Source organism: Odocoileus virginianus, unplaced genomic scaffold (genome assembly GCF_023699985.2).
Source record: "Odocoileus virginianus isolate 20LAN1187 ecotype Illinois unplaced genomic scaffold, Ovbor_1.2 Unplaced_Scaffold_11, whole genome shotgun sequence".
In the NCBI taxonomy this organism is placed as follows: Eukaryota; Metazoa; Chordata; class Mammalia; order Artiodactyla; family Cervidae; genus Odocoileus; species Odocoileus virginianus.
Genome location: NW_027224273.1, coordinates 2,131,281 through 2,153,653, shown reverse-complemented (window position 1 = coordinate 2,153,653; position 22,373 = coordinate 2,131,281). Strand labels below are relative to the sequence as shown.

General features: G+C 41.0%; 1 protein-coding gene across 1 annotated transcript in view; it reads left to right on the top strand.

The window, feature by feature from the left end:
- The first annotated feature begins 687 nt into the window (after window positions 1-687).
- LOC110151076 (conserved oligomeric Golgi complex subunit 2-like) overlaps window positions 688-22,373 on the top strand; it is a 33,547-nt gene continuing 11,861 nt past the window's right edge. The window contains 9 exon segments of the mRNA XM_070462703.1: window positions 688-924; window positions 10,132-10,293; window positions 11,395-11,460; window positions 15,201-15,281; window positions 17,086-17,189; window positions 18,724-18,832; window positions 19,874-20,032; window positions 20,034-20,054; window positions 21,722-21,846. Of these exon segments, the coding sequence (XP_070318804.1) occupies window positions 853-924; window positions 10,132-10,293; window positions 11,395-11,460; window positions 15,201-15,281; window positions 17,086-17,189; window positions 18,724-18,832; window positions 19,874-20,032; window positions 20,034-20,054; window positions 21,722-21,846 (899 nt within the window). The 5' untranslated portion in view covers window positions 688-852.

The following is a 22,373-nucleotide window of genomic DNA, read 5'->3' as shown; positions in this document are numbered from 1 at the left end:
AACAAAAATTTCTCAACTTGGGATATCTGGTTTTCTTTCAGTTACAAAACATTTTTGACATTCAGACTACCTACACTTTGTTGCAAAACTTCTATATAACCTGTCCCCCACCTCCCTGCCTCCTCAGAGCAGTTCTCTCAGGGTCACTTGAGCTGCTGTCTCCCGGACTTGAAGTCCTAAAAATTCCCACCAAATAAAACATAACTCTCAACTTCTAGGTTGTGAATGGTTTCTAAGGAGATTACAAATAAATATGTATGCACATGTATTTGTGTGCTATGTTCTGACTAGCTGGGTGATGAGGTGCTCTTTAAGAAGAGTGAAGACCAGAGTTACTCAAAGGTGCTCCCTTAAGAAGAGTGAAGACCCAAGGTTATTCCGACCTCCCACCTGGATCTGAGCCAGACCCTGGAGCAAGATCAGGGAGGAGATCCTGGAAGAATGCTGCAGGTAGATTTTTCCCAGTGGAAACGGTGGCTGGAGAGGAAGCCCCAGACTCCTCCAGCCAGTGCTCTTCAGCCTCAGACCTACCGCACTGGGAGCCAGACTGCCCAACCCAGCTTGCCTGAGCTGCAGTGCCGCCCTCCGCCGCACGGAGGCAGCATGACCTACAGCGCGGTGGCAGCGGCGATCCCCACGCCCCTCTTGGCGGCGGCGGGCGGAGACCGTGAGGCGGAGGCCGGCTCGCGGAGCCCTAGCTGATTGGCCGCGGTGCAGCCGCTGCCATGTTGGCCGAAGTGGCTTTTCTCTGCCGGGGCAATTGGCTTTGGCTGCGGCTGTCCGGTCGGTACGCACAGGGTCTTCCTTCTTCCCCTCGCCCGCGGTTGGCGCTGAGAGGCGGCGTCCAACGGGATGGAGAAAAGTAGGATGAACCTGCCCAAGGGGCCGGACACGCTGTGCTTCGACAAGGACGAGTTCATGAAGGTGCGCCCGGGGGGCTGCGCTCCCCGAGCCGAGGCGGGTGGCCTGTCTTCCTTTCCCTCCGGGGCCTCCTCGGGCTGCTGGGCCGCGCACGCCCCGGATCTGCCCCCGGCGGGATCTCGCTGCCTTCGTAGTGAGTCTTTTGGCCTCAGGTGGGGCCGGGGCAGCCTGCTGTGAGAAGGCACTTCTGTGAAATGGTGCATAGTGACGAAAAGGCCTGAAGTTGTGGGCAAGTGGTTTTGAGCTAGGTGTAAAAGCTCCGGTTATTACCCGAGCCCGTTCCCATGCAGTGCAGTCGGAATTGCCAGATCCTGGGCAGACAGAAGTTTGTCGATCGCCGCCTTGCACCTAGAAGCTCAGTACGAATGTATTGACCAAATCTCTGGACCCACGTCTCTACCCAGGGATTAGGTGGGTGGAAAAGGCACTCAATCGAAAGTTTTTCCTTAACGTTCGCCTAAAGTTTCTGAATGGGATATTTAAAAGATTAGAATCTTATTACTGATTTTGTTGCAGTACAACAAAGCAAACCATTTTGCTTCTCTAAAGTTACTCTACTTTTTATAAGGTGAACTTGAGGTTGGTCTGAAGGTAGAGAGTTGAAATATGATGGATATTAAAGGTTTATCTGGCACAGCCTTGAAAGTGTCCAAGATTTGAATCAGAGCTGGGAGGAACTTTGCATATTCTTTTGGGGTAATGCTCTGGAACTGTACATACACCATCAAGAAATACAGTTATGCTTTATTTCTAAGGATTGGGGTTTTTGATACCACTTAGTGGCTGCTTTCAGTGTTAAAAAGTTAAATGTTTTGGCTCAGTAGACACTTAAACTTTTGAGCAACTGAATTTAAGTCTTACTTTTTTTTTTTTTTTGATGACTTCAAGTCTTAGTATGTTTTTTGCTTTTTAGCTTCATTAGTTTATCTTTTTGATGCTTGCATTCAGTTCACAGTCTCTGGTTTTAAACAGTATTTACATCTGTTCTTTTTTATAGCTGAGTAGTGTGTACCACATGGACTTGAGCTTGGGCAAACTTGGGGAGATGGTGAGGGCCGGGGAAGCCGGGTGTGCTGCAGTCCACGGGGTCGCAAAGAGTCAGACATGACTTGGGGACTGAACAACACCACATCTTCTTTATCCATTCCTGTGAACTTTTAGATTGTTTCCATGTCTTGGCCATTGCAAATAGTGCTGCAGTGAATACTAGGGTGCGTGTATCTTTTCAAATGATGATTTTCTTCAGATATATGCCCAGGAGTGGGGTTGCTGAATGATATGGTAGTTCTATATTTAGTTTTTAAAGGAACTTCCATATTGTTCATCAAAAAGAGCAAAATAATGCCATTTGCAGCTACATGGATGGACCTGGAGATTATCATACTAAGTGAAGTAAGTCAGACAGAGAAAGACAAATATATCATTCACATGTGGACTCTAATAAAAATGATACATGCATGCGTGTATGCTCAGTCTTAAGCAACTCTTTGAAACCTCATGGACTGTAGCCTGCCAGGCTCCTCTGTCCATGGGATTCTCCAGGAAAGAATCCTGGAGTAGTTTGCCATTTCCTTATCCAGGGGATATTCTTAACCCAGGGGTGAAACTCACATCTCCCATGTTTCTTTGCATTGGCGGGTAGGTTGTTTACCACAGAGCCACCTGGGAAGCCTGAAAAGTGATAACAGATGAACTTATTTACAAAACAGACTCACAGATCTCAAAATTAAACATATGGTTCAGTTGCTTAGCCATGTCTGACTCTTTGCAACCCCATGGACTGCAGCACGCCAGGCCTCCCTGTCCCATCGCCAACTCCCAGAGTTTCCTCAAACTCATGTCCATTGAGTTGGTGATGCCATCCAACCATCTCATCCTTTGTCGTCCCCTTCTCCTCCCGCCTTCAATCTTTCCCAGCATCAGGGCCTTTTCCAATGAGTTAGTTCTTTGCATCAGGTGGTCAAAGTATTGGAGTTTCAGTTTCAGCATCAGTCCTTCCAGTGAATATTCAGGACCAGTCTCCTTTAGGATGGACTGGTTGGATCTCCTTGCAGTTCAAGGGACTCTCTAGAGTCTTCTCCAACACCACAGTTCAAAGGCATCAATTCTTCGGTGCTCAGCTTTACTTATGGTCCAACTCTCATGTCTGTACATGACTACTGGAGAAACCATAGCCTTGACTAGCCGGACCTGTATGGTTACCGAAGGGGAGGCATGGGGAGAGGTGATAAGTTAGGAGACTGGGATTAACATAGACACACTACCATATGTAAAACAGATCAGCAGAGGTTCACTGTGCAGCACAGGGAGCTCTGCCCAGCACTTCAGTGACCCACGTGGGAGAGGAGCCCAGAGCAGAGCGGGTCCACGCGTGCACACAGACGAGCTGCTCTGCAGCACGCCTGGGACTGGCACAGCAGTGTATCTCAGCTGTAGTAAAAAAGGTAAGTGATGCAGTTTAAGAAAAAAGCAGTTACATCTGGATCTTCTCCAGTGTGGCCATGTCATTTTTATCATGCAGGCCATCTAGACCCAGGAATAATGTACTCTTGTCCTTGTACAGTGATGTCTCCGCTAAACCTCTGTGATGAAGGGCGTCATTTGAAAGGGAGTACCACGTGAGCTTGCCGATCCAGAAACGCTTTGTTCCATCCGCTGGCTGAGAACTGTCCTGGAGCAAGGGTAGGAAGAAAGAGCATGATGAGGCGAGGTGTGCTGAAAGAAGCCAAGGCACAAGCAGAGATGAGGGGCTTTGTTCTGTTCAAGAATCTCAGAATACAGAGAGCTTAGCTTGACCAACTTTGCCTTCTTCAAGGCTTCCTTCAGGCTCAACACCAGCATTCTTTCTGACTTGCTAGCCCCACCATGTTTCTTGCTCTGAACTGATAGAAAGCCTTTGGGAAGAGAGGCTTCAGAAAGTAGAAACCTCAAAATAAGTTCTAAAGTAGACCTTGATGAAGGGGAGAGCAAACTGGGGAGGTGGCTGAAATGGCAGCAGTTTCATATTCTTTCCTGCCTCCTAAGCCTCTGAATGTGCTCTGTAATTTGTAGTGCTAATAAATGTGACCACTTCACATGTAAAAGCAAAATACATAGGACAGCCACCCTGTGTTAAATGTTGATTTTCTAAGTGAGACTTGGAGATAAAGGTTACTTGCAATTTATGTTTCCTTCAGAGAGACATTTTAAAAGTTTTGGTCACATGGCAGAAATGATAGGTAGAGAGTTTGCCTTTGGGGTTATATTTCTTAAGTCTGTCTGATTCAATGCATATTGTAATTTGTGCCTGTGAGAAAGTTAGAGAATGTCCGATTTGCATTAGGAGAGTGAAGGTTACTCAAAAAATCCAGTCATTGGAAACTTTGTTTCCAGTCAAAGGAAACTTTGTCACACACATGATGAGGCCCTGTTAGGAAAATGGTAGCAATCATTCATTTAATAAACAGGCACTCATTGATCACCTTGGAGAAGGAAATGGCAACCCACTCCAGTATTCTTGCCTGCAGAATCCCATGGACTGAGAAGCCTGGTGGGCTACAGTCCATGGGGTTGCAGAGAGTTGGACATGACTGAGTGTCTATCACTTCACTTCACTGATCACCTGCTTTGTGTCCACCAGCAGTCTAGACTGGATAGTACAAGGTAGATAAGATTTAGGCTTTTGAGTATGGTCACAGAAAGACCACAGTGTGTGCTGAGAAACTGGACTTAGTCCAGAGAGGCTGGGAGGATGACCAGAATTGAGACTGGAAAAGTAGAAAGACAGCTGGGTGGGACTGCAAGTTGTTCTCGTGTACTGCACTGAGGGGTTTGCGCTTGATGAGTTACAGTCAGGTGGAAAGCAGGAAATGACGTAGTCATGTCTGTTGCATTGAACCCGTGTTAGAGGATGCTGTGCCACTGGTTACTTCAAGTTAATATAGGGTTCTGTTTCAAGGGGAAATTATGTTGGATTTGAACTGATGAGCTAATATTTTGATTTGGGCCATTCTTGCACATGTATTTCAGTCCTAACTCAATGTCATAGTGGTATCTCAGACTTTTAGGAAGTTATTTAATAAATGCTTAAGAAACAACCAACTACCTTTCTGAACATAGAGAAAAAAGGCTACTTAAAATGCTTCAGTGGTCCTTGTAAGATCTAATGAGAAATACAGAGCAGAGGACAGATTTGTGAAGGATGTAGGTGATCAGAAGACAAGAGTGGCAGATGGTAGTAGAGGTACCATCACTTGGGGACCTCTGTCACTTGGTAGTAGAGGTGGTGATGACATCATATCATTAGTTTTGTCAGCTTAAAAAATACAAAAATCCTTAGCGAGGGTTGATGGCCAACTAATACATGAAATAGGACATGAGATACTAGTAGTATGGGAGAGAAGAGGCTGCTAACAAAGATAACTTAGACCAATTCACCTAGGTGTGCTGTTGAAATCTGTCCTTCTATCTCAGCATATGACTTCTATTTTATAGAAAAAATAGTGCCATCAGATGGGAACTTCTTCATCTTAACTGATGACAGCTCCATTCTTGTATATGTACCCATCCCCTTTCTCCACCTCGCCTGTTTGGAAAAGGGGTCTTCCTTCCTGAGGTTGGTCCTTCCTACCCCACTCCTCCCCGTGCTTGGAGCCCAGACCCCTGGTACTCTCCCCACCCTCTGATTCCCCTCTCCTCTGACCTCATCCCCAGTGGCTTTCAAACACGCTCCTGCTTTGGTCTCTTCCTCTTGACCCTCCTGCCTCTAGTCATTTTCATATCACTCTCTTCCACATCCCAGCCAAACTCTTGAGTTGTTTTTACTTTCTTATATGCTGATTGGCTATTTGTATATCTTCTTTGGAGAAATGTCTATTCAGATCCTTTGCTAATTTTTTAATTGGTTTATTTGTCTTTTAACTGTTGAGTTGTAAGAGTTTTTATACTCTGGATGTTAGACCCTTGTCAGATACATGATTTGCAAATATTTTCTCCCATTCACTGGGTTGTCTTCTCACTTTGTAAATAATGTGTTTTAACACACAAGTTTTAATTTTGATTGAGTTCAGTTTATCTGTTATCTTGATGCTTTTTGTGTCAATGACTGCCTAATTCAAGGGCACACAGATTTTCACCTGTTTTCTTCTTAGAGTTTGATTGTTTTAGCTCTTCTATTTGTCTTTTAATCTATCTTGAGTTAAATTTTTGTGTATAGTGTGAGGTTGGTATCTAAATTCATTCTCTTCCATGTGGATATTTTCTAGATAATAATATCAATTGCTGGATGTTTAGTAAATCTACAGTGTAAAGTGAAACTCTCTGGGAAATGAAATGTGGCAGTTATTACATGCCACTGTGAGTCTGAAGTCGTTTGCTGTCAGAGCAAAAGCTGCCTGATCCGATATTCACAGGTGTTCTCAGTCATTTTCTCTTGTGTGGGGCAACATTTGTTTATCCAAGAACAAATATATAAATGGCAAACTGAGCACTAATATTGCCTAATAGCATTTGTTAGAGCTCAAGTTATATGATTTAGAATGCCATCATGAAGTTCAGCTCTGAACTTCATCCATTTGAAGTTCATACTTTCAAAGTAACAAGCCGAGTGCTCTGCATAGAGTCATACGGCTGGTCAGTACCAAGGCCAAGATGCCAGGCTGAGTCCTGCCCCCACATTCTTTCTGTGATTGTTGTGTAACTGTGAGTCTAAGGTGTTATCTTAGGTAGTCTCTCAAGAAGTAAAAGAAACATGGTTTTTCACTAGGTGGCTGTGAAATTATAGTTTGGTAAGAAATCTCTTATCTGACACTATTATAGCAGGTGTTTGGGTGATTAATTAAGAAAGTCAGTTTTTATAAGTACTCTTATGGAATGGTGCATGTTGTCCTTAACATATGTGTACATTTGTTCTACATTGATGTGGCTCGAAACTCTTTTCTCTGAAAATCTGTCTGTGAATTCAATTTTTTTTTGTTGTACTTTAAGTTGAATGAGAACCCCAAGGCATTTGCAGAGAATCTGGTATAGAATCCTTCAAGATTTGTATGATCCTCCTTCCCACAGCACTACCTGGTTCATGGTCATCTCATACATTTAATATAATTCAGCAAAAATTGTCTTATCAGTTTCTCAGTATCAGGTCTTTGCAAAGCATCTGCCTTAGTTTTCATGAAAACAGTTATCACTGTGTACTTATATTTTGTTGGTTTATACAATGTTTAATAAAATTATGTAATTTTGGTGATAAGTATAAGTGGCCTTAACAAGTTTGGGAATCATCATACCTGATACTTGATAACTAAACAGCTCAGTTAGTACCAAAGTCATAAGTAGACAGTAATTTGCTGTCTGTATGCCTGTGTGCCTACCAGGGGCATCAGCATGTTATAAAGGGAAACAGGGCATAATGATTCTGTGAACAATGCTTGGAAGTTGGTTTTGAAAGATTTTGAACATCTGTTCAGTTGAATACTCAACATCCATATAAAATGTCAATACCAATTAATGTGTATTATGAAAAGACATTGAAGCTATATGTAAAAGGAGAAAAATAGCTTAGAAAAGGTTTATTAAGATTCTGTGTATGTGTGTGTGTTTGTGCATGTGTGTGTGAACATAGAAAAAGGTCAAGGGTTTCATTCAAGGAGGATCCTACAACACTTACCTCCTCCCATGGACACATGAAATCAGTAGCTACACATGGAATAGTTTCCTCCTCTGAGCAACTCCTGCACATCTGGCAAACAACCCACATCAAAGTGGATAGGAGAGGCTGAGACATGGTCTCACCATCCACCCCACTCCCAGCATGGTGACCCACAATTGGAAGGAAGCTACCATCCCCAGCTGCTCCCTGAGAAGTGAAGGGTCTGAACCCTAAACTTGGCACCCCTCCTTTAAAGACTTGCACCTGGGAGATGAGCCCCCAAACATCTACCTTTGAAAGTCAGTGGAACTGGCATCTGCAAGACCCACCAGGCTCATGATGTGAGAAACAGCTTTTGAAGGGCAGCATGAACTTGGTCACCCTCCTGGGGCCTGGCACAGGGACAGAGGCTGAAAAGGGCCCAGACTTTCTGTGAAAGAGGCTTGTTTATCTTAAAGCATCAGCCTGAGGGGCCGGCCTCTCATTTAACATTCTCTGGGGGCTTGGAGGCTGGCAGGAGCCATCTTTGCCCTCTCTGCCTCATTCCAGCTGGACAGTATCTCCTAGAAAGGAACTTGGGTACTTGTCTGGTGCCCCGATGTTTGCAGTTGCTGCCCAGAGACAACTCTAGGTCACCTGGCTTTGGTGGCCAGTGAGGCTTACACCTGTAGGTCCCCAGTGTTCACTGCAGTATTATTTGCAATAGTCAAGACATGGAAGCAGGCTTAGTATCCATCGATAGATGAATAGATAAAGAAACCATGATATACACACACCACACACACACAGAGGAATATTATTCAGCCATGAAAAGGAACTAAATCTGGACTCCCCTGGTGGTACTGAAAAGGAAAAGTTAAAATTTGACATAACCTCCTGCTCGTTCTGCCTGTGTAACTCAGCTTGCTCCTTGCAAAGTCTGGATCGGGTAGGTCACGCAGTCTCAGAAAGTGGGGATTTAAGATACGAGGAACTGGAGCTTATCTCACCACCCTTGTCCTGCTCTTTGCAATTCCCCAGCCCCTGTAAACCTGCTTAATCATGCCTTTCCATGTAAAGGTCAGGCATTCCCCTCCCCATCTTGACTGCTGTTCCCGTGCACATGAAACTGCTTCGTTTAAACCAGCCTATTAGCAGCTAGTGTTGCCCACTATAGTCTGTCTATGAAAACTCTGTAACCCCTCTGTTTGGGGCTCAGAGCTTAGAGTGTTAACTGCTCTGGGCCCGCTGGCGTAGTAAACGTGAGTTCTCCAACTCTCCGAGTGTGGTGCTTGGTTTCTCGAGTACTGGTTTCTACAACAGTACAGTGGCTAAGAATCTGCTTGCCAATTCAGGGGACACAGATTTGATCCCTGGTCCGGGCAGATTCAACATGCCACAGAGCAGATAAGCCTCTGGGCCACAGCTACTGTGCCTGTGCTCTAGAGTCCGTTGCCCACAACAAGAGAAACCACCACATTGAGAAGTCTGCAAACCGCAACACAGAGTAGCCCCTGCTCGCCACAACTAGAGAAAGCCCGCAGGCAGCAATGAAGATGCAGCACAACCAAAAATAATAAATCAAAATATTTTCAAAAAGAAAGAAATCTTGCCATTTGTGGCAACGTGGATGGACCTTGAGGGCATTAATGCTACATGACATCAGTTAGAGAAAGATGATCACGATCTCACTTTTATGTGAAATCTATAAAACAAAACAAAAATTAACTCAAAGGTACTGAGAACAGATTGGTGGTTGCCAGAGCAGGGGGTGGGGAATGGACGAAATGGGTGAAGGGGTCAAATGGTACAGACCTCTAGTTAATCAGTTAAATAAGTCATGGGGATGTGATGTATAGCATGGTGACTATAGTTAATAATACTGTACTGTATATTTGAAAGTTTAAGAGAGTAAATCTTAAAATTTATCATAGCAAGAAAAGGAAATTTGTAACTGTGTGATGGATGTTACCTCATCCATCCTCACAGTGAAAATATTTGGGAAAAAAATTCCAGAAAGTTTCAAAACACAAAATTTGAATTTGCTGCGACAAATAGTTGGCAACTCTTTACATAGTATTTTCAATGATCTATATAACATTTACATTTTATTAGGTATTATGTAATCTAGAGATGATTTAAAGTGTATGTAAATACTGTGCCATTTTATTTTAGAGACTAGGACATACCTAGATTTTGGTGTCTTTGGGGGTCCTGAAAACAGGCCCCCATGGATGCTGAGGGATGGCTTTATTTATAGGTTGAAATTGTCACAGTGAATATTTGTTACTTTTAAAACTTAAGGGAAAAGGAACTACTTCTGTTCTGAGAAGAGCCTATTGAATGTGTGTAGTTAAAAACAAATGAAATCCCTTTTGGGACTTAGGCAGCAGGAGAGAATGCTCTTGGTCAGGGGCCTCCCTCTTGGCACCTTGACAGTGTGCAAGCGCCTTTCTGTCCTGTGTGTTTTAAAGTGCTTTATCCTGACAGCAGTTAACCTTTCAAATGAATAGAATGGCGTTTCTCTGTTGTTCTCTCTCCTTTTATTTGTATATGTAAAATGTGATATTGTTGCAATAATTCTTTTTTTCTGGTTTTATTTTCAGGAAGACTTTGATGTGGATCACTTTGTGTCTGACTGTCAGAAGCGAGTCCAGCTGGAAGCACTTAGAGATGACCTGGAGCTCTACTATAAGCTGCTTAAAACAGCCATGGTTGAGCTCATCAACAAGGACTACGCAGACTTTGTCAACCTGTCAACAAACCTGGTAAACTTGAAATCCACAGTTCCTACCTGTCAGTGTATTTACACATGTACTGCACACTTTTTTTCTCACTCATGTTTATTCTTAACAGCTCTGAGTCTTTTTAGAAACCTTTTAGTTATTTTTTTCCCCAGAAACTTGAAGGGATTGCTAATCTTGATTAATAAAGGAACTAAACTTTCTTGATACACATGTTTTGTGTTTAGTTTAGTTTGATTATTTTTTGAATGACTTATTAAGAAGTGGTGAAAAGTAAAGGATAGCAATACCAAGAGTGTTTGTTTTTGTTAGTTGCTAATTGATTCCCATGAAATCTCACCAGTTTAGACTAATTTCCGAGAGCAGATATCAACTCTTCTTAAGGAAATGTTTCATTTACTTTCAGGTACATGTGCTAGCCAGAGATAGGTTGAGAAAACATTGGCCAATATTGATCATTAAGAAGCCTATTTTTATACATTTTATAAAAATGTAGGAATTGTTTATAAGAAGCATATCAATTACTTGGAAAAGTTGTTTAGAAACACTTGAGTTTTCATACTTGTGAAAGTCTTGTTCATATTTTGTTTTTAAGTCTGTTTGTCAAAAGAGGTATGGAAAATAGCCATCTCTATGGGAATTTCAAGAAGCATTGAGAATAATGAGCCATATTTGCTTTTGGGAAATACACCACTAAGATAAATGTTCCAGTAGGATTAGAGACCCTGAAAATTTTATTTCCATCCTATTTAATTTGGATTTTTCTGAAGGGTTGTAATAATGCTTAGGAGAGATGTAGTCCATCAGACTTTCATATCAGCTGGTTGAATATCATAAACAACAGAGATAGCTATTTTTCCTGTTAGTTTTTTAAGTCATTTAAAATTTCATCCCAAAGGCAAATTGTGCATAGGAATTTTTGATTTATTATGACTTTCCTTATTTTTATAGTGCTTATATATCAACAGGTTTTTCACATTCAAGGAGCAATATTTATGGCCAAATAACATTTTTGTTATGTAGTTAAAGAATAACCTAAGTCTAATACTGCTTTGATCATTAAGCATAGGCTTCACTGTTAATCCTGGCCCTGATGTGTCTGTGCCAACATGATTTTGCCTTTAGGTTGGTATGGACAAGGCCCTCAATCAGCTTTCTGTGCCTTTGGGACAGTTACGAGAAGAGGTTCTGGTACATCCCCAAATAACAGTCAACAATCTACCATAAAGCATATTACACTTGTTTGCCTTCTCCAAGAATTCTTTTATTAATCTGTTAGATTGTTGTGATTGTTGTGGTTGGTGTTTTTTAATGTTCCATGATTATAGTATAATACTTTCAAAATGTAAATGATTTGCATGTGATATTACAACCTAAGAAACATATTTGGTTTGAAGACGGCAAATTCTCAAGAGTAGAGTAGACACTTTTAAATGTCAGGGAGGAGGAGAAGGGTATTTCAAAACTTAAATTTGTTAATACCACCTCACCCATGTATAAGTGGTCTCCAGCTTAGAACTGGCTTACTTATATTTTAAAATTTGTCATTTTACAAGTATTTTCCCAGACAATATTTTATATGTAGTTAGATTCGTGGACCAGTTTATACCAGCCATTTAACCCCCGATGTAACTGAAGGGTAATATAAATGTCGTGTAATACCTAGTTTCTCTGAGAAAATCTCTCCCTTGGGAATGGAACTGTCTGCCCCTAAGCCATGAGAACAGGGACTTCATCCGGGTGAACAGTGGAGAGGGAGTTTTGGTATCACCTCCAACAGAAAACTGCCGCCCTGTCCTCCCCTCACCCTCTGGGCTGTGCTAGGCACCTCGCCCTCCATCCTCCCTTCGTTGTGAAGCACCGCACCGTCACTTCTGTGTGTGTCAGCACTGGACCACGCCAGACCACGTGGCCTTATGCTCCTTGCCTCGAGACAGTACCTGGCACATGCAGGGTTCTCAGTAGATAATGTAGTAAAGAGGTTCTGCTTGGATAAAGCTGTAGGAAATGCAGGACAATGGGAATGTCAGGGCTGAGAAGTCCCGAGGAGGGTAGGCAAGAAAAATTCGTAAAAGAGGTTAAGTTGTGAGCTGTGCCTTGAACTAGCAGATTGTTTGAAAGTTTGTGTCTTGTTTGAATTTTACAAAGCTTATTAAAGTGCCTTTTGTTGGAATGGAAGAGAAAGAAGTTTTTGGTCTGCTGCTGGATTCCACACCAGCCTCTGCGTGGCCTTCCTGCCTCCTTTTCAGGACTCCTCTTCCTTCTCCCAACCTGTAGCCATGACATTTCCCGAACCCCATCCTTTGTTAACCTTCCACTCTTCTCTCTGAACTCTCTCCACTCTGCCCACCTGTGCTTGAACTTCCTCGACTGCCCTCATGCCTTCAGGCTCTTGTCCTACACTGCCAGCTGCCAGCACCACCTACCGTCCCTTACTCTGCAGCTGTCTTTATCACCACCCTTCTCCTCATCAACCAAGACCTCACCTGCCTTTTTAATCTCAACTCAAGAAGCTTCTCTGAGATTCTAAGATCATTGAGGGATAAGACTGTTTCTATCTAATTCATCATTGTATCCTCATTGGCTGACAGTTAGTAGACATTTCATGTTTATTGAATGAATTAATTCACTTTTCTATAAAATTTTTGTGATTTGTCTGGTGGTGGTGGTTTAGTCGCTAAGTCATGTCTGACTCTTGCGACCCCATGGACTGTAGCCTGCCAGGCTCCTCTGTCCATGGGATTCTCCAGGCAAGAGTACTGGAGTGGGTTGCCATGTCTAGTTTATTCTCATCGTTTCTTTTACCTTTGCTTTGGCCTGATTCTTCATATTTTGTTTAATTTATTAGCTTCTGGACATGTTTCTCCACCTATGAGCTGCCTTTTCCTGGCCATTCTGTTCCTTACTCCTTGATTCGTAATATCCTTAGAACAACATGGCATCATGAAGTATCAGTGCTTAAGGATTGTTTAGTTCCTGATAGAATCTAGTCTAAAATTCTCCTAAATCTCCCCCACCCCGTTTATTTCTACTTCTCTCCAAAATGAAGGCTGCTGTGCACCCGGGTGCACCCTCCCACCCTGAGTGCGCCCTGTCAGTTGCACCTTTCCACCCTCTGTCTTCCAGTGACTGTTCTCCTCCACCGTCGGCCTCCACGGGCTCTCCAAGTCAGACTCGAGTTCCATCCCCTGCACCAGATTTTCCTAGTGTTTGATTCAGATGGTTCTTTCTGTACTCTGACCACGTATGATGTGATTGTATATGTATTGGGTTGGCCAGCAAGTTCCACTGGTTTTTAAGTAAAAATAAAAGACACAGTTTTCATTTTCACCAAGAACTTTATTGAACAGTGTATTCACAGTTTTGTTCCACTACCTTCTGCCATTTTTTTTTTTTTTTCAGGCAACTTCATAATTCCATCTTCCCAAAACTTTTTATATTTTTGAGCAAAGAACTGTTGCAGGTGTCTTTTATGGTCTTCCAGGGAATTGAAATTTTTCCATTAAGAGAATTTTGTAAAGACCAAAATAAATGGAAATCTGAAGGTGCAATGTCTGGTGAATATGGTGGATGAATCAGAACTTCCCAGCCAAGCTGTAACAGTTTTTGCCTGGTCATCAAAGAAACATGTGGTCTTGAGTTATCCTGATGCAAGATTATGCATTTTCTCTTGACTAATTCCAGATGCTTTTCATCTAGTGCTGCCTTCAGTTTGTTTAATTGGGAGCAAGTACTTGTTAGAATTAATCATTTGGTTTTCCAGAAGGAGCTTATTATAGAGAATCCCCTTCCAATCCCACCATATACACAGCATCACTTGTGGATGAAGAGCAGCCTTACGTATGATTGTGGTGGTTCATTTTGCTTGCCCCATGAGCTCTTCCATTCCACATAATTGTACAGTATCCACAGAGGATGAGATGGTTGGATGGCATCATCGACTCAATGGACATGAGTTTGAGCAAACTCTGGGAGATAGTGAAGGACAGGGAAGCCTGGTGTGCTGCAGTCCATGGGGTTGCAAAGACACAACTGAGCAACTGAACAACAACAGCAATCCACTTTTCTCTCTCCTGTCACAATTTGTTTTAAAAATTAAACATTTTTGTTACATTTAAGTAGAGAATTCCCTGTGGAAATATGGTCAAGAAGGTTCTTTTTTCGCTTCACTTATGTGGAACCCAAACATCAAAACAATTCACATAACCAAGCTGGTGCAAATGGTGTTCAACAGTCGATTTGGATATTTTGAGTATGTTGGCCATCTCCTGCATGGTATAACATTGATTGTTCTCAGTTAAGGTCTCAATTTGATTGCTGTCAACTTCAACTGCTCTTTTCAACCGTGGCAAAATCTATCCAGTGAGAAGTCTCCAGCACAGAACTTTGCAAGCCATTTTGACACTTCAGTCAGTCACAGCACCTTCTCCATACACTGCACAAATCTTTTTTTGCATTTCAGTTGTATTTTTACCTTTCTTGAAATAATAAAGCATAATATGCAGAAAATGTTGCTTTTTTTCTCCTTTAATATTAAAATGACTACACAAAAATTCAGTAGTCTTGATTTTTTTTTTAATGCATACTGATATGACAGCTGTCACAATACAGTCTTACAAAATTATTTCTAATGAAATTAAAGACAGCCAAGCACTACTAGAGCCATCTTATGGTAAAAAGTAAACTAACTTTTTTGCCAACCCAATATTATTATTCTTTTGGCCGTTAATCCTCTGTGATCTTGGCTTTATATGTCATTTTGCCCTCGAATCATGAGTACCCTCAACAGCAGTTGTATTTGATATTATGTATTTTTGTCAATATCTACATAATACTGGCCCAAAGATAATTAAGTTACATGGAATTTAATGTATAAGTTTTGTAATGCCACAAAACAATTTCTGCAATACATTTTCTTTATTCTTTTAAAGAGTCTTTGGTCATCTGTCAGTGAAGGAATTCGGGCAGTAGATGAACGAATGTCTAAATAAGAGGACATTAGGGGAAAAAAGGTATCCTTGGGTGTCATACTGTTAAACACGGGCTTATGGTAGCACCTTGGAGCTAACGGCACTTTCATGGATGCGGTGTGATATACTCCTCTTGGTACCTCTGCAGAGAGGAGTGCGGGATCTTCCTTTCTCTTTAGGCATCAGCATTCAGCCAGGCTCCTGAGGGGTTCAGCCAGAGCTGGAGCCCAGGTCTTCTCACTCCTTGGCTGATTAAAGTCCTATTAATAAGAAGGGTGTGGTAAAGTAACTAATTGAAGAAAAAGACAAAGAATATTGCATATTCTTCTTGTGCTTTATTAATGATAGCATTAAAAATTTTAAATGTAGATTTCTTATGCTACATGCCAGCTCAAAGCCTCATGTCTTCTCAACTTCTCACCATATGAAACTTTTTTTTTCTCCCAAAACTGTTTCTATGCTTATAATGTCATGTTAACTATTTGAAATAAAGCAGAATTTTAGAGGTACCCAAATGGACACAAAATTAACATTCCTCAATTTTTCCAGAATAAGACACAGGAATAACTGGTATCAGTGAAGCATTTTACAGTTTAACAGGCATAAAACTAATTTCTCAGCACCCTTGTAAAGAAGATATTCAAATTTTAGTGATTCGGGAGCAAGTAGGCCTTCTAAGGCCAACTCTTCCAGTGTTCTGCTGCAGGTGGAAAAACTAGTGTGTTGCTCTCTCATTCTGCCACATTTACTTCTTTTGTTTCCACTTCTTAACTGTACCTCTGCATGCACTACTTTTAATTTTTAGCAGTCTCATGTTTTGATTTTATTTTCTGACTTTAATGGATATATATTACATTATCATATAATATTACATATCCATTATTGTATATATTGTAGTAATGTAATATATAACATATATTATATATATATCCATTATTATTGGATATAATAGGATTAGAATTTGAGACAGTTATCAGCTTTTGTCCAGAGATTTCAAGAATGTAGTGCCTTTCTAGGAAAGATTGTCAGCCTTGTGAGAGCAGGGACTTTTTGCCTGTTCTGTTCACTCGTGTCCTCCCTGCCTGGAACAGTGTCTGGTGCACAGTGGGTGCTCAGTAACTATTTACATATTTTATTTTGTCTTTTTTTAATTAATTTTTATTGGAGTCTAGTTGCTTTAGTTTCTGCTGTACAGCAGAGTGAATCAGTCACATACACACGCGTGTCCCCTCATGTTTAGGTCTCTTTCCCATTCAGCTCACCACCGAGCACTGGATAGAATTCCTGGGACTGTGCTGCTGTGTAGTTCTGGGAACTGGTTGTTTACTGAGCGCTTTATATCTTTCTGTGCTTTTAAGGATGGGTTTTTTTATAATGCTCAACTTCTTTGATAAGGTTGTATAATAATGTCTTTAATGAACTGATGCTTAAGCATATAATTGTGTCATATACATGTCAATAGGATAAAGATGATCAGAAGCTACAGTTATAACATGAAAAAGGGTCATAAGAAAATAAATGTAATACCTATAGAGAGGTTCATTTAAGATAGGAAAAGAAAGGAATAAAAGTGTGGGAAATGAGGAAACAAAAAGTCTAGTTTTCTCTTTTTTTAACTATAAACTTGCAGTAGAATATTGAAAATGTGCTTCTTCTTGACACCTAAAATTAAGATTTGCATTCTTGGGAATTCAGTTTTATGTAGAAGTATTCAAAATATAGAATGCCCTACATACTCTAAGTTGACTTTTTGCTTTGTATGTCCCTGTATTTAGAATGGGGAAATAAGATGATTAAGATGAAATATCATGATAACTTTGTGTTTTGCTTAATTATTATTTTATAGATATGTGTGTTGTGGCTTATACAGGTTATTCCATCAGTTGAGAAAATTGAAAAAATCTTAAATTCTCAACATTCTAAAGAAACATCTGCACTAGAAGCAAGCAGGTAAGTATTTTCTTTACTAAATATTACATAAATTAATACTTCACATCTAGCCTAAATTTTTTATTTTTTTTTTAGTTAAAATTCATTTCTGAAAAAGAAGAAAAGCCAAGTCTATGGTTCAGTGTTTTTGAGTGTAGCTTGTGGAAAGTGGAGGGTGTGAGATGGTAAAGTTTATAATACATCCTTATAAAGGCTTTATGGTTATGGGCCACAGTTCCAATACATCACTTCACAGGGAATCAGAGGAGTGTGCTTTTATTGGAAGAATTTTAGTCTTTGGAATTGCCTTAGAGAAGCACTGGCAAAATTTTGTTGATCTTCAAGATATGAAATAGCTTTCATCTTTCCTAAATTCATTTAGACCAGAGTAATGCCCAGAGTATTGCCACTTATGTATCTTACCCTAGCATTACATCATTAAGAAACAGGATAGGCACATTTAGTTAACATTTGTCAACAAGAAAAAAAAAAAAAAATAAAAAACTTGTGAAATTAGAAAAAGATGACCATTTTCTTTGTTACATACTGCAACTGTCTTCTTATCTTTCTAGTCTGAATTTTAAATCAGCCAGGTAGGTGAGTGACTCAGAAAATGAGTAGCTCATACCAGCACCATGGGAAGCACCGTGGTGCCATGGACAGATTTGTGCTGTATATTCCACTGTGCAGCCTGAGCCATGGAACTCAACTCCTGGTGTCACTGACAGTGGAAGGCTAACGGGAACTCCTCTGGCAGGGCTGTCTGACACTGAGGTGCCGTCAGCCCATACCTGGCATGTAGTAGGCCCTCAGTTCAGTTCAGTTGCTCAGGCATGTTCGACTGTTTGTGACCCCATTTGATGGGTCATCCCTTCTGACCCATCCAGGGGAGCTGTTTGTCTCAAACTGTTCCAAGTCTCTTGCCCTCAGCTGCCTTGGCAGCTCCTGCCAGCTTATCCTCACTCGACATCCACCATACCTGCCTTCCTGTTTTCTTTCCATTTTTGTCCATCCCTACTCTTCCTTTGATAGAGATGCATCACAATGTCTTTTTCTATAATACTGTTCCTTTGTGATATTCCATCTTTAATGTAATAGATATTATGCTGTTTCTTGCTCAGAATCACCTTTGAGGACTTTTTAAAAATTCAGATCAGCAACTTTGAGTTGTAGAGGAGGGAAAACCAGGGCAATGTAAATAACCGGGTAGAGCTAGAGAGAGGGAAGGGAAGTTAACAATGAAGAAGGCCCTGAATGAGAGGGGCTGGGGGAGGAGATGTAAACACCCACACTGGCCTGGGCCAGCTCTTGCTTCTCGGCTGGACCCTGTGGTCGGGGCCTGGCAGTGTCAGGGGCTTATACTTAACTTTTCTAGTTTTCCACTGTCCTAGAACATGCTGTAAAAGCTCATGGCACAAAGGATGCTATAGCTTCTACCTTATAACAAGGGGGCTATGGAAAAGCACAATGAAAGCATCAGGATTGCTGATCATGTGATATATTCTTGGAAATTAAAAACCTTTAGGAATTAACTCTTTTTAATTGTCTCCACTAGCCCGCTTTTGACTGGACAAATGTTGGAGAGAATTGCCACAGAATTTAATCAGTTACAGTTTCATGCTGTTCAAAGCAAAGGCTTGCCTCTTTTGGACAAAATAAGACCAGTAACTGTTGTTTTAGATTTTTCACACTTTAGTATTTAGGAATTTGCTAAATAATTTTGATTTTACCTGGTACAGGCAGACCTTGTTTTATTGCCCTTAGATTTATTGTGTTTCACAGATATTGCACTTTTTTTTTTAATTGAAGGTTTATTGCAGCTCTGCATCAAGCAGGTCTATCACCATGCTAGTACCCTTTTAACAGCACTTGCTCACTTCAAGTGCTGTTATCTCTGTATCTCATTCTGGTAGTTTTCACAGTATTTCAAACCTCCACCAGCAAAATGATGATAGCTTACTGAAGGTTCACATGATGGTTGCATTTTTTAGCAATAAAGCATGTTTTAATTAAAGTAATTAAGGTCTATATCTTGTTTTTTTTACACATAATGCTTTTGCCAACTCAATATACTGTATGTAGTACAGTATAAACATACCCTTTATATCTGCTGAGAATCCAAGAAACCCCCATAACTGGCTTTATTGTGCTAGTAGTCAATTTATTGTGGTGGCCTAGAACCACACCTGCAGTATCACCAAGGTATGCCTGTATTGTTCTGACAGTTGTTGATCTGCAGGATTTTGAAACTAGCTTTGAATTTTCTCTTTCAGTTTTTGTTTTTTAGGCCCCTGCCTCCTAAGTGTCACACATTATAGATTTTGTGTAAAGACACAGGCATATTCTCTGAGTTATAAGGGTAAAATTAATTCTAAATTTCATGTAACTTGACACACTATATGATTTAGTCAGAATTAATTTATCCAAAACTCTTGACTGGACTTTAGAATCATGATGTTTGTCAGATTTACTCTGTAGCTTAAAAGAACCTCATTCTGAAGTGATATCTAAATCCTCCTTTGATACAGCAAAGATTAACTTACAAAGAGATGTGAGGAGGAGGAGGAGAGATTCATTGTTCCTCTCCAGAAAATGTTAATATTTAATTTTACATATCTTCTGTTGGAATAAGAAATTTGTTATGTGTGTGTTTGGATCTTTAGAAATGATTACAACTGGAGCTTTTTAACCTGTCTTTCTTGCAGCATATAGCTGGTATTACAGCCATGTTACAACAGTCACTGGAAGGCCTCCTATTAGAAGGTCTTCAGACTTCCAGTGTCGATATTATTCGGCACTGCTTACGGACTTACGCCACAATTGACAAGACACGGGATGCAGAGGCGTTAGTTGGTCAAGTCCTTCGTGAAACCATACGTAGATGAGGTTTGTGTACTGTTGAATAAGGCCTTCATTCAGCAGATGTTCATAGAGCATCTGCTCTGTCTTGGATGCTTTACTGGGTGTAAGGGGTAGTTTAGAGGCCTTTCTGTAAAGACTCTCAGTTACTGTAGTACCATCAGTTGGAAGAAAAGGTTGGTCCCTGGTGGTGACAACCGGCATGCAGGAGTCAGGCACCTTCTCAGTGTTTTTTAGTGATGCTGTAGCCCAGGGATCATGTTAATTTAGTGGGAGGAGGGTCTTGCCTAGGGAGAAGGAATGTATCAAAACATTTTTAGGTCAGTTTTATGGTATGTAAATTATTTGCCACTAAATTCTTAAAATGAATTTTTAACTATTGGTCTAGTGGGTAAAATGGAACAAGTAAGCAGATACCAAAACTGCAGTGTAAGTTCCTGGTGAGGGAGCCTGCTGAAACCCTGACCATGGAAAGTCTGTGCTGAAGGTTGTCTTCACAGAGATGTGGCCTAAGTCTTGAATACTGAGGAGTCTCTTAGCCAGGAAGGTGGGAGGGAGGAAATAGTCACTGATGCAGGACTTTCATAGGCAAATTAGCAGCATAATACCCTAAGTCCAGAACTTGACTATCCAGTGTCCTTCATCTCCAAGGATGCAGTTAAACTTTGGAAAGTAAGCATATTCTGCCTTTGAGCAGCCAGGATGTAGACTGTACCATATGAAGTTGCCAATACTCAACGTTTTCTGACACACAAAAGCGGCAGCTTCATCTGGTTCAAACTGGTGAAAGTCACAAGCCCATCCTCAGTGTTTGCAGACTCTCTCAGTCCTCTGTCCGTGTGGGTGCTCTTCCTGTCCAGTAAGCACAAAGCCCTGTTCACCGTGACTTTGGGATGAAAGCCTCCCATTTATAAATGGGGGACATGGAATCCCATTGATAAAAATGAAATGTAAGGATTAACTTCAGTAATCCTTTCAGCTTTTATTAGAGTTACTAAAAATAAATGATCTGTCAGTTTCCTCTCTTCCTATCCTGTTATATTTCTTACCTAACTTGATAAGAATGAAAAAGACAAATTACCTACATTATTTCTCTCAGTAAGTGAAAATCGTTACTAACTTATGCCTTTGTTTTTCATTGAACTGAACCTAATGTGCTAAATGAGAGAAACATTTGATGTTTCAGTGGCATATAAATAAACCAAGGCCACATTTTAATTTTTTTTAATTCATATGTTTATATTGTCATTAACCTCTTGACTCTCAACCTTAACACAAAAGATAAAATAATAAAGTAAAATAAAATATATATTTCCATCTTTCTCTGTCTCACGCCTTCCCCTGATCTAAATTATGGTAGAAGAAAAGGCCGAGGTCAGTACAGGGAGGGGCTGTTGTTATGGGAAATTGTCATTTTATTTTGTTTTCAGTCTCGGGAGGGGAGGAGGCAAATGTGCTTGGCTTTCCAGCTTCAGGCCAGTCTCTGTCACCCAGCCTGTGTCTCCCCTGGGTCAGAGCTGTGCTTCCAAACCCTGAAACTAGTTCTGAGTATAGCTGTTACTGTTAGAAAACATGTTAGCTGGGGAGGAGGGGGCATGAGGAAGCATAGTTTTGAGGTTTTCTCTATTTTTCCTGTAGTGTGTAATTCATACCTCTCTTTGAGATGCTTTTTTAAAATGCTGTTCATTTAATAGGTGATTCTAGAGCAGATTGTTGATAGTCATCTGAGTGATCTCCAGCTCATGTATGATAAACTCTTGGAGTTCGTTCCCCATCACTGCCGCCTTCTTCGAGAGGTCACAGGAGGAGCCATCTCAAGGGAGTTTAAGCAGCTGTACTCAGAACTTGCGCCTGCTGATTATTGCTGCCTCGTTTGGGTCGGGTTCATATGCGCTCCCCTGGCGCTATGAGGTGGGTGTGGGTCACCGCCTCAGAAGGAAACTGTAGTGAGTAGGGCAGAGGTAAAGGGTGCATCTTTGTGAATTCACAACCCATACTTTCCCCTTTTGTGTACTTTTTCCTCAATTACATGTGAAATAAAAGTTGGTTTCCTTCCATTATTCTGATGTTGTAATCTGTTTATAAATATGAATTCCGTGTAACTCAACAAGTTTTATATTAATTGTGGTTAAAGTCATCTTCAGTTTTCCCTCCTCTTGCCTGATTTCCATACTTTTCGCTTTGTTTCATAAATACCCGGCTGCCTTTCACCATCACCACTGGCCTGATCCGGGCCTTTGTCATAGTTTTATCCAGAATAACAGGATCTGCCCACCCTCCTCTCCCTGCCTCCACCCTCTCCCTTCTCACCCTTCCCCTCTGCCCTTCGGCTGTCACACTGACCCA